The 12,236-nt window shown below is 40.6% G+C and overlaps 1 protein-coding gene across 1 annotated transcript in view; it reads left to right on the top strand.

Annotated features, from left to right (window-relative positions):
- The window catches only part of LOC137383327 (probable helicase with zinc finger domain), a 429,894-nt gene that overhangs the window by 28,393 nt on the left and 389,265 nt on the right, over nt 1-12,236 (top strand). The window contains 1 exon segment of the mRNA XM_068056011.1: nt 3,577-3,780. Coding sequence (XP_067912112.1) covers nt 3,592-3,780 — 189 coding nt within the window. The 5' untranslated portion in view covers nt 3,577-3,591.

Genomic DNA, 12,236 nt, shown 5'->3' with positions numbered 1-12,236 from the left:
GTAATCAAACAAAATTTGACACCGAGCCGTGTGATATTAGGATAGATGACCAAAAGCTTGGATAGGTTTTAAGCAGTGTCTTAAAGGAAGCGAAAGAGTTAGAGAGAGATGGAGAGGGCGAGGGAGGTAATTCCAGAGCTTGGGGATTTGACTGGTGAAAGCATGGTTGCCAATGGTGGAGCTGTTCAAGTAGATGTGCAAGAGGCCAGAATTGAAGGAGTGCAGAAATTTCTGACACTAATGACCTTTGGTTAACAATGAAATTTTTTCACTAATCAGGCTTGTGTGTGATTACAGTCCCACATAATTGACTGAAATCAAGCAATTCATTTGTTTCAAACTAAAGAAGCAGGTCCACCACCACCACCTCAGGCCACCTAGCGATTGGATTGAGAATGACTGACTGAAAATCAACCAAGACTGTTCAGAGATGTAAAGTACGAGTTAAAATAGAGAACAAGAGAGGTTGGAGGCTGGAAATGAGAGGAGAAATATGTATCAAATGACACATTGTTGCTTTTATCCCTTTCAGGTACGAGTGATGCGAGAAGACCATCACCATATTTGATAACAGTATTCAAGTCTTAATCTGTGCATTTAATTTTCAACTAAAAGGGGGGAAGAAAAGGCATTTAGATATTAAATTACAAATCTTAATTCTAATATAGAATTGAGACACTAAAGACTACACCGTTATTTCCATTCATAAGTCAATTAGATCTTAATTTGCTTGGAATTTTAAATGAGGTGCAGAATTTTCAAATTTGTAGTTATTGTTTGAAGCTCCAAAGAAGGCATTTTATGCTGAAAGAGTGCTTTCTAATGTAACACTTAATCTATTGTTAACCTATAGTTTCAAATTCTAGAGGCTTGCTGAGAATGTTGAACAAATCAAGCTAAATGTCAGTTTTAGTGTCACTTACTGACTTGTCCTAGGAGTGGTTGATAGTATAAAAAGTGAAAACTTTTTAGTTCCTTAGAACTGACATCCCATTTTGATGAGCACTAAAACTATTCACCGAAAAATGTTTTTATATTTCTTTTTGAAGCCTTCATTCTCTCCACCCAAGAAAGAGAGAAATTCTCTTCGGGTTTCGGGAACCTTGGATAACGTGGGATATTGTGAGCCTAGTCAAAAAGAAAAAGGAAGCATTCGTAAGGGCTGGAAGGCGAGGAACAGACGAATCCCTTGAGGAATATAAAGACAGGAGAAAGGAACTTAAGCAAGGAGTCAGGAGGGCTAAAAGGGATTGTGAAAAGTCATTGGCAAACAGGATTAAGGATAATCCCAAGGCTTTTTATACATTTACAAAGAGCAAGAGGGTAACTAGGGAAAGGGTTGGCCTGCTCAAGGACAGAGAAGGGAATCGATGTGTGGAGCCAGAGGAAATGGGCGAGGTACTAAATGAGTACTTTGCATCAGTATTCACCAAAGAGAAGGACTTGGTGGATGATGAGCCTAGGGAAGGGAGTGTAGATAGTCTCAGTCATCTCATTATCAAAAAGGAGGAGGTGTTGGGTGTCTTGCAAAGCATTAAGGTAGATAAGTCCCCAGGGCCTGATGGTATCTACCCCAGAATACTGAGGGAGGCAAGGGAAGAAATTGCTGGGGCATTGACAGAAATCTTTGCATCCTCATTGGCTACAGTTGAGGTCCCAGAGGACTGGAGAATAGCCAATGTTGTTCCTTTGTTTAAGGAGGGTAGCAAGGATAATCCAGGAAATTACAGGCCGGTGAGCCTTACGTCAGTGGTAGGGAAACTATTAGAGAGGATTCTTCGGGACAGGATTTACTCCCATTTGGCAACAAACTTTATTAGCGAGAGGCAGCATGGTTTTGTGAAGGGGAGGTTGTGTCTCACTAATTTGATTGAGTTTTTTGAGGAAGTGACAAAGATAATTGATGAAGGAAGGGCAGTGGATGTTATCTATATGGACTTCAGTAAAGCTTTTGACGAGGTCCCTCATGGCAGACTGGTACAAAAGGTGAAGTCACACGGGATCAGAGGTGAGCTGGCAAGATGGATACAGAACTGGCTCTGTCATAGACAGAGGGTAGCAGTGGAAGGGTGCTTTTCTGAATGGAGGGATGTGACTAGTGGTGTTCCGCAGGGATCAGTGCTGGGACTTTTGCTCTTTGTAGTATATATAAATGATTTGGAGGAAAATGTAGCTGGTCTGATTAAGTTTGCGGATGACACATAGGTTGGTAGAGTTGCGGATAGTGATGAGGATTGTCAGAGGATACAGCAGGATATAGATCGGTTGGAGACTTGGGCGGAGAAATGGCAGATGGAGTTTAAAAGGACAAATGTGAGGTAATGCATTTTGGAAGATCTAATGCAGGTGGGAAGTATACAGTAAATGGCAGAACCCTTAGGAGTATTGACAGGCAGAGAGATCTGGGCGTACAGGTCCACAGGTCACTGAAAGTGGCAACGCAGGTGGCTAAGGTAGTCAAGAAGGCATACGGCATGCTTGCCTTCATCGGTCGGGGCATAGAGTGTAAAAATAGGCAAGTCATGCTGCATATGTACAGAACTTTAGTTAGGCCACACTTAGAATAATGCGTGCAATTCTGGTCGCCACACTACCAGAAGGATGTGGAGGCTTTGGAGAGGGTACAGAAGAGGTTTACCAGGATGTTGCCTGGTCTGGAGGGCATTAGCTATGAGGAGAGGTTGGATAAACTCGGATTGTTTTCACTGGAATGACTGAGGTGGAGGGGCGACATGATAGAGGTTTACAAAGTTATAAGCGGCATGGACAGAGTGGATAGTCAGAAGCTTTTTCCCAGGGTGGAAGAGTCAGTTACTAGGGGACATAGGTTTAAGGTGAGAGGGGCAAAGTTTAGAGGGGATGGGCGAGGCAAGTTTTTTACGCAGAGGGTGGTGAGTGCCTGGAATTTGCTGCCGGGGGAGGTGGTGGAAGCAGGTACGATAGCGATGTTTAAGAGGCATCTTGACAAATGCAAGAATAGGATGGGAATAGAGTACGGTCCCCGGAAGTGCAGAAGGTTTTAGTTTAGGCAGGCATCAAGATTGGCGCAGGCTTGGAAGGCCGAATGGCCTGTTCCTGTGCTGTACTGTTCTTTGTTCTTCTTTGAATAACCAGCAGACCTGTGTTTTTTGGTTTTCTTAGTGTGTCACACTCTTCAGTTACTTGTAATTTATTTATATATATTTATATTTAGAGATACAGCTCTGTGTTTGTATAGCTATCAGTGAATGATTGCTTTCCTGAATTAACAAATCGTTAAAATTAAGCAGTGTTCAGATTTTTTGGGATTCATGTGTTTTCTTGTGCCCCCATCCCAGTCCCAGATTATGTACCTAAATTCAGTGAAGTTCAGGTGCCCTGTACAGAGGGAAAAGGAAGAGAGACTGGAAAATAAATGGAACTGAATTAGTTGTCGAATATTATTTTGAGGGCTGGCATCAAATAGCTTGTCCCCATTTGGGTGTTTAACAAGTACCTTTGGAAGCAGTAGGAGGATGAGAGAGAACTTTGTTTTTAGGCTAGTACAAAGTGATTGGACAAAAGTTTCTTCAATTAATTTGTCACTGTCTATTTCAGGTCGTGATCTGAAACATGGCTGAAAGAAGGCCTGGAGAGCCATGTGACCAAGCATACGAGCAGGCCTGGCAGCAGAAGTGTAAGCTGGCATATAACTGCAAGGAAGGGCTGGGTGTAACCAGCCATGCTGATGGTCCGACTGCATCTGTCGAGGCTATTAGACTTCAGGAATTACTGTACAGAATCTTATGCCTCTTACGGCTGGTAAATACTTGATTTTAACCACCATATTTATGTCTTAATTCAAAAGGTTTTATGCCACTTAAAATGTCAGTCTCATTTTTCAAGAAGTCATTTCTCAATACACTGAGCTGTACAGGCTCAAACAGAACAACTGATTCAATTGTATTTCCATGTACTTTTCAAAAAATTATAAAAATTGAGTTTCAAACGGACAAAAATAATGTCCATAAAAAGAAAAGTTTTTAATCGATTTTCAACACCTAGTTGCTTTGTATTCTTTCCTCGAGTTAAGCTAATCCAGCCACCAAGTATTTTCTGAAGCAGAATTATTGAATGTTGCAATAAAATAAATATTGTGGGGAGGTAATTCCCAATGGCTTTGCAGTTACATATTAACTTGTGATGCAAATTTAGCAGCGAATCATGGGAGGGATTAGAATGCACTTATGTTGAGGTATTACATTGGCAACCTGGAAAAACAGTGGGTGGGTCGAGGATTCGATGAATACTTTGGTTTATGCCTTTACCACAGATTGAGAATAGTGCCTGCATTCAGTTATGATTGCTCTGTTGCTTTTGAAGGTTAATCAATCGTAAATGTCAACACAACTGACTACTTAAAATGGGAATTAAGTTTGAAACCGCAACAACCATTCAGATTCCTTCCGAATGGCATTGTTGTATTTAGATTTGACTACTGTTTCTTTAACTAAATTGACTCTGTTCTGAACCAAAACATGTTAATTTTCAATATATGGGTTAATGCAGCCCAGGTTTAAGTTAGATCAGACTTCTGATAAGGTGCATGCCAGAGAATGTGAGATGGCCACCACGTTCTGTTATCACGTCAGATGTCGGAGAAAGCAACACCAGTAGATGACTCTATATAACAAAAAAATCGATTTATTTAATAATAAAAGCAAGAATTTGGGTGGATATTATTCAATGCAAAATACAATGGAGTGTTCGAACCAGTTAATTTGCCCAATTCCAGAATACTGGTTGTTCTTATCATCTCTGTCGGCAACATCTTTTTATGAAACAGCTTAGTTTTCAGTCTCATCTCCTCTAGAATGCAATGTTGCAAATGACATGTATGAGTTTCAAATGCCCATGATGTTCACGAATATTAAGGACAGGATTGAGGAATAGTGAAAGCTGAGCATACATTCGACCCTTTTTGTCCTTTAAAGAAAAGGCAACAGACACTTGTGAACAAAGGCATAATACGTGAGAATGATATGTAAAGTTGAACACAGTCTGAATCCTTAGTACCTGGTAAAGTTTAACCATCAGCTTGCACCTAAATGAAGCAAACCATGCATCTTTCTCTTCACCAGTTTCTGGACACTGCGTATAAGTCTGCTTGTTTGAACGTTGGATAGCAAACTGAAAATTACCTTTTAGTCTGCATTTGTTGGCTATCAAAGAGCCCTTGTCTTAATTGATTTTTGAATAGAGGGCATGGTTTCATTGCATGCAGCTATGAGTCTCCTTTCTTCAATACTGATCCTTAGTAAAGAGAGAGCAGCCACCATTTTAAACCCTGGATTTAAAAAAAACTGAAATGAAGATGAATTCCCATTTGGACACATTTTGAAATTTTCAAAATGAGGGAATGAATATACTAGTTCATACTGAGTTTCAAATTTAATGTTCGATTTGAATTCACCATTTTGACGGGTATGTATTTGGTCTCTTCCGTTCCTTTGAAATTTGCACTTCAATAACCAGAACCCATAGTGAACAAGCCCTACTTTACATCCAGTTGTTGGGGAAGCCATGCAAGTGCTCGCAGCATTTCTCTTTAACTACAGAAGGTGAAATAGATTTATATGTTAAAATTGTGCCGTTAGAACATAGTTGTAGGAAAAACACATGAAGATACTGGCATATTTGTTACTAATTTAACTTTTATTGTGGATTGTGCAGATTATTTAACGTACCAGAACTGCATGTAAGGTCATTCAGACAGTGTGATCAGATTCATTTTCCTTTGTTTAATTTTGTTAATAAATTTGATTTGCAAAAACACTTTGTCACATTTATTTATGCATGTCATTCTCTTGAGATTGATTTCATCTTATGGCAGTTTATGCACTTCATGCATGGAGACTGAGTTTTACAATTTTTTTTAATAGTTTGATGAATATCTGTCTTTAAAAAGTTGTGTGTAGTGATTCTCTACCATATGGTATCTGCAGAAATGCTTTTCAGGAAAGTAATCCAGCTCATTGCAAGATGGTAAATGAAAGTGTAGCTTCTGTTTACCAGATACAGTTTCTTCTCTAGCTACTTACTTTATTTAATGTATCCAATGCTCTTTTTCATTTTCTGTAAGATCGAGGTTGCTGCTGCCTCCCCAACCCCTCTAGAAATAATGCTATGCTCTACTCCATAAGAGTGAGTTGGTGTCTTGTTCTTTACTACTCCATTTTTGACATACCGATGAGAGTGCTTTTTTTTGTCTGACTTGGCTGTTTTTTCTGTTTTCACGCTTCTACCTGGGGAGTTTTTTTCCATTACCTAGCTAGTGCCAGTTGAGGCACTGTCGGGGAAGAACTCAACTCTCAAACCTTGGAAGCAGTAAATTTAATTTTATTTAGAGATACAGCACTGAAAGTCTGTGCCGATCATCAACTACCCATTTATACTAATCCTACATTAATCCCATATTCCTACCACATCCCCACCTTCCCTCAATTCCCCTACCACCTACCTATACTATGGGCAATTTATAATGGCCAATTTACCTATCAACCTGCAAGTCTTTGGCTGTGGGAGGAAACCGGAGCACCCGGCGAAAACCCACGCAGTCACAAGGAGAACTTGCAAACTCCGCACAGGCAGTACCCAGAATTGAACCTGGGTTGTTGGAGCTGTGAGGCTGAGGTGCTAACCACTGTGCTGCCCTATTCTCTGGTTTCCTGGAAAACAAAAATTGGAGCACCCAAGAAGGTCATTTGGCCTATCGCACCTCTACCATCAACTGGCGCAGACAGTTGTAATTCAATTTCTCTGCCCTTTTTGTTACCCTTTTATAAAAACGTTCTTACCCACTTTCCTTTTTAAATGATGTATTTGCTACTATTTTAATAGTTACTTCAGGGTAACAAATTTGTAATTTTTTTCGGAGCTTTTTTTTTTAGCTCTGTTCAATCACCCAGTAATAACGATGTCCCCTTTCTACCTTCAATCTGGTCTTTGTAGATTTGTAGCACACACGATAATCTGAACCCCATTTCCAGTTCTTTGACATGGCGGGCAGGCAACTTGCTTTCACAGCTTAGCCAATACTGATCTCTAGCTACCAAGTGATGCAGAAGAGTGACCCCGGAGAAACACTTGGCCAACGTTGTGCACTTTCTGCTGCCATAATGTACTTGGTTTGTGAGTAATCATAAACTCATATACATCATTCCACTCTGTGCCATAGCACATTGGTATCCCAGTGGTCTGTGCGATATCTCTTGCTTAAATGGAAGAGTAATATTATTTGTCAAAGAGTTATTGGATCTATTAACTCTGCTCCCTGTGCTGTGTCTGCAGAGTCATGAAGTGCAGTATATTTATTAGAGTTCATGGTGCAAGGATACTTAGATTTTTGGTACACAATTGTAGGAAATAAAGACTGGCATTAAAATAGTGTCTTATGTTTCTCAAGCCTTCTGGAGTGCCCTGATGCAACAAACTACTTTTTAAAGTTGAGTCATTGTTTTGCTGGTGAACACAGCTATCATTTTGCACACCACAAGTTCCCTTGTGGGATGAATGGCCAATTAAATATTTTATGGCTGTGGTGGCTGAAAGTGGAGTTGGAGAACTCCTGTCTGTTCTTTGAATAGTGCTGGAGAATCTTTAACATCAATATGAACCTGTAGGCAATAGACAGTTTAATGTCTGGTACGAAGGACATCTTGCCCAACAATGTAGCACTCACTCCAGTGCAGTACTGAGCATTAATTAAAATGTGTGTGAACTCTCAACCTTCTGACTGGAGGGGTAAAATTGCTACTGAGTCAAAGCAGTGCGTATGCTATTTTTTTTATTTATGGTTTTACATATCTTTATTCACGTGAGTGATTGAAAGCAACATAATTACTTCCCGTTATGTGAGTATGTAGATACCCAGCTCGTATCTAGGATCCCTCCGTTTATGTAATTGTAGTACGGGTAGTGTGCCTGTGTTTTTCCTGCATTCTGCTGGAATTAAAACGGGTTTGTAGTAATTCTGAAATATGAGAACATTGTCACCATGTTCCTGAACGCAATATCCCATGGGACAGTGCTTTCACCAATTCGAGCTACGGAGATTCATCAACAGCTCCCTTTCCAGAGATCAATCACGACGGATACAGAATCCTGAATATATATTTACGTATTCCTATCTGTGGTCTCCAGGTAAAACTTTCCAACAGTATTCATCTTGAGTCTGGGTTTCGTCAACAAGTACCTTCGTTGTCGTGATGTGACCTATATAGGATACTGCATTGTATTAGCCACAGTGCTGTCTACTAGGCTTGCTTACCTCCAACAGCTTAATTGTTCTCATTTTGCAAATTTATTAAGGACCAAGAGGCAAAGCTGGTATATGGCGTTAGGTCACAGATCAGCTATGATCTCATTGAATGGCAAAATAGGCTCCGAGGGCTAAATGACCTACTCTTCCTTTAGTTCTTGAAGAGGTGTATGCTATGAGGCTGTTTCCTGCTCTAAGGTATACAGTGATAGGTTGATGTTAGCCACAAATTAACTTCACTGCTTGGTTCTGGATCTCGGGAAGCTATAAAGAGCTTTTTTAATATGTATTTTACACCACATGCTTACCTTGGTTTAGGATTTGACTGTCACTGCAGAAAGACCAAAGTGCCTTTTAGCTCATCTCAGTGGGGGCTTGAAGGAGTGATCAACTTCCAACTTGGATTGTATAAGATTCAAAGAAAAGGCCCATAAAGTTGCCAGAAATAGTAAACCGGAGGATTTTGGAACACAACAAAGAAGGACCAAGAAACTGATCAAGAAAGGGAGAATAGAATATGAATGTAAACTAGCAAAAACATAATGGACTATAAAAGCTTCTATAGGTACATAAAAAGGAAATGTTTGGCTAAGACAAATGTGGGTCCATTACAGGCAGAGTCAGGAGAATTTATAATGGGGAACAGAGAAATGACAGAAGCTAAATGATCACTTTGTGTCTTGTCTTCACTGAGGAAGATGCAAGAAATCTCACAGAATTAGAGATCCAAGGGATTAGGGAGCAAGAGGAAGGAAATTAGTATGAGTAAGAAGGTTGTATTGGAGAAATTGATGAGGCTGAAGGTTAAGTCCCCAGGACCTGATATTCTACTTCCCAGAGTGTTGCAAGAGGTAGCTATGGAGATAGTGGATGCGTTGGTGATTATCTTCCAAAATTCTATAGATTCTGGAACGGTTCCTGCAGATTGGAAGGTGACCAATGTCGCACCACTATTTAAGGAGGGAGAGAGAAAACAGGGAACTACATAACAGCCTTACATCAGTAGTAGGGAAAATGCAAGAATCTATTCCAAAGGATATGATAAGTGGACACTTGGATAATCTGATTGAGCATAGTCAACATGGATTTATGAATGGGAGATCATGTTTGGCAAACTTGTTAGAGTTTTTTGAGGATGTTACTAACAGAATTGATAAAGGGGAGTTGGTCAATGTGGTATACTTGGATTTTCAGAAGGCTTTTGATAAAGTTCCCCCACAGGATGTTGTTTAGCAAAATTAAAGCACATGGGATAGGAGGTAATGTACTGGTATGGATTAAGGATTGGTTAATAGGCAGAAAACAGAGAGTAGGTATAAACTGGTCATTCTCGCGTTGGCAGGCTGTGACTAATGGTAGATACTTAGGCCCCAGCTGTGCACAATAGATATCAATGATTTGGACGTGGGGACCAAATGTAGTATTTCCAAGTTTGCGGATGACAAAAAACTAGGGAATGTGTTGTGTGAGGAAGATGCAAAGCGGCTTTAAGGGGATTTGGATAGGCTTGGTGAGTGGGCAAGTACGTGGCAAATGGAATATAATGTGGAAAACTGTGAGGTTATCCACTTTGGTCGGAGGAACAGATGTGCAGAGTGTTTCTTAAGTGGTAATCAATTAGAAAGTGCAGATGTACAAAGGGTGTCCTTGTCAATAAGTCACTGAAAGCTAACATGCAGGTACAGCAAGCAATTAAGAAGGCTAATGGTATGTTGGCCTTTATTACAAGAGGATTTGAGTACAGGAGTAGTCAAGTCTTACTTAAATTGTATAGAACCTTGGTTAGACCAGTTTTGGTCCCCATACCTAGGAAGGATATTATTGCCATAGAGGGAGGGCAACGAAGGTTCACCAGATTTGTTCCTGGGATGGTAGGACTGTCCTGTGAAGAGAGATTGGGGAAACTAGGCCTGTATTCTCCAGAGTTTCGAAGAATGAGAGGTGATCTCCTTGAAACTTACAAAATACTTTAAGGGGTAGACAGGGTAGATGCAGGTAAGATGTTTCCCCTGGTTGGGGAGTCTAGAAGCGGGACACAATTTCAAAATAAGGGGGAATCCACTTAGGACAGAGATGAGGAGAAATTTCTTTACTTAGAGGGTTGTGAATCTTTGGAATTCTCTACACCAGGGGGCTGTGGAAGCTCAGTCATTGATTATGTTTAAAGCAGAGATTGACAGATTTCTAAATCCCAATGACATTAAGGGATATGGGGATCGTATGGGGGAAAAAGGCATTGAAGTGGATGATCAGCCGTGATCGTATTGAATGATGGAGTAGGTTCAATGGACTGAATGGCCTACTTCTGTTCCTATACACCAGGATTTAGAAAGGTCACAAAGAATCAGAATTGCATATCTTTAATAAATCCCTTTAAGATCCCCATTTTGGGCTGTACAAAGCTGCACCAAGTTCAGGGTTACCTACTGCTTTATTTCACAGCTTAACCCACAGATTAACATTTTGGTGGAGTGGACTGGGCCCCAGTTGAGTCTGCCAATAACACACAATTGTCTGCAAAAAGCAGCACAATACTTGCAAAAATGTGTACAACAGGCGCCAAGTCCAGTCCTTACATTATCAGACAAGAGGTTTGTGGATGAAGGACAGTGGACAGCCTCTTGTTGGCTATGTGATCTTGTTACCCATTTAGCTGGTCTGTTGGTATTTGGCATCTGAAGCACTTTTTTTTCTCTCAATGAAGATTTGAACTATTTTGTTGCATTTGGATAAAAGTAATAATTAGGAAAATGCTGTTCCAGAAATCCCATATACCAGGATCAAAAATCCATGTTGGCAACATGGAAAGAATAGGTAGATAAATTGCTTGGGAGTTCAGGAAACCATGGAGCTGAACTGATGAGCTGAATTGTAGATTTACCAAACGTGATTTAATCTGGAGCAATGACAGGTGTGTAATTGATGGATTGATATTGGGAAATAATATTCCCTGTATTTGCTAAAAAAGGTCTGTACATAATGTTATAGAATCAGAGACAGTTTAAGGGTCAGAAAGAGGCCACTTGGCCCATCGTGTCTGTGCCAGCCCTGCAGCTTACAGCATTTGAGGTGTAGACCCAGACTCCTTTTGAATGAATTGAGGGTTTCTGCCTCAACTACCCTTTCAGGTAGTGAGTTCCATACTATTACCACCCTCTGGGTTAAAAAGTTTTTCCTCATCACCCCTCTAATTTTTCTACCAATCACTTTAAATCTATGCCCCTCATCACTCTCTTCTTTGCTAAGGTGAATAGACCCTTCACTTCCACTATCCAGGCCCCTCAAAATTTCCAAGAACAACCCCAGCCTATCCAATCTTTGGTAATAGCTGCATTTTTTCAGTCCTGGTAGCATCCTCGTAAATCTCCTCTGTACCCTCTCTAGTGCAGTTACATACTTTCTGTAATGAGGTGACCAGAACTGCACGCAGCACTCTAGTTGTGGCCTAACCAATGAGTTATACAGTTCCAGCATAATCTCCCTGCTCTTGTATTCTGTACCTCGGCTGATAAAGGAAAGGATTCCATATGCCTTCTTAACCACCTTTATCGATCTGTCCTGTTACCTTCAGGGATCTGTGGACATTCACTCTAAGGTCCCTTACCTCCTCTGCACTTCTCAGTATTTTCCCATTAATCGTGTATTCCTTTGCCTTGTTTGACCTCCCCCAATGCATCATTTCACACTTCCATTTGCCACTTTTCTGCCCATATGACCAGACCATCAATATCTTCCTGCAGCCTACAGCTATCCTCCTTGCTATCTACCACCTGGTCAATCTTTGTGTCATCCTCAAACTTCTTGATCATGCCGCCTACATTTACGTCCAAATCGTTCACGTACACCACAAAAAGCAGGGGACCCAGTACTGAGCCCTGCGGAACACCACTGGAAACCGCCTTCCATTTGCTAAAAGAGCCGTCAACGATTACCCTTGTGTTTCCTGCCACTGAATCAA

This window comes from Heterodontus francisci, chromosome 24 (assembly GCF_036365525.1).
Source record: "Heterodontus francisci isolate sHetFra1 chromosome 24, sHetFra1.hap1, whole genome shotgun sequence".
NCBI classification, from domain to species: domain Eukaryota; kingdom Metazoa; phylum Chordata; class Chondrichthyes; order Heterodontiformes; family Heterodontidae; genus Heterodontus; species Heterodontus francisci.
The sequence above is the reverse complement of the archived record's forward strand: the minus strand, read 5'-3'. Positions and strand labels throughout refer to the sequence as shown.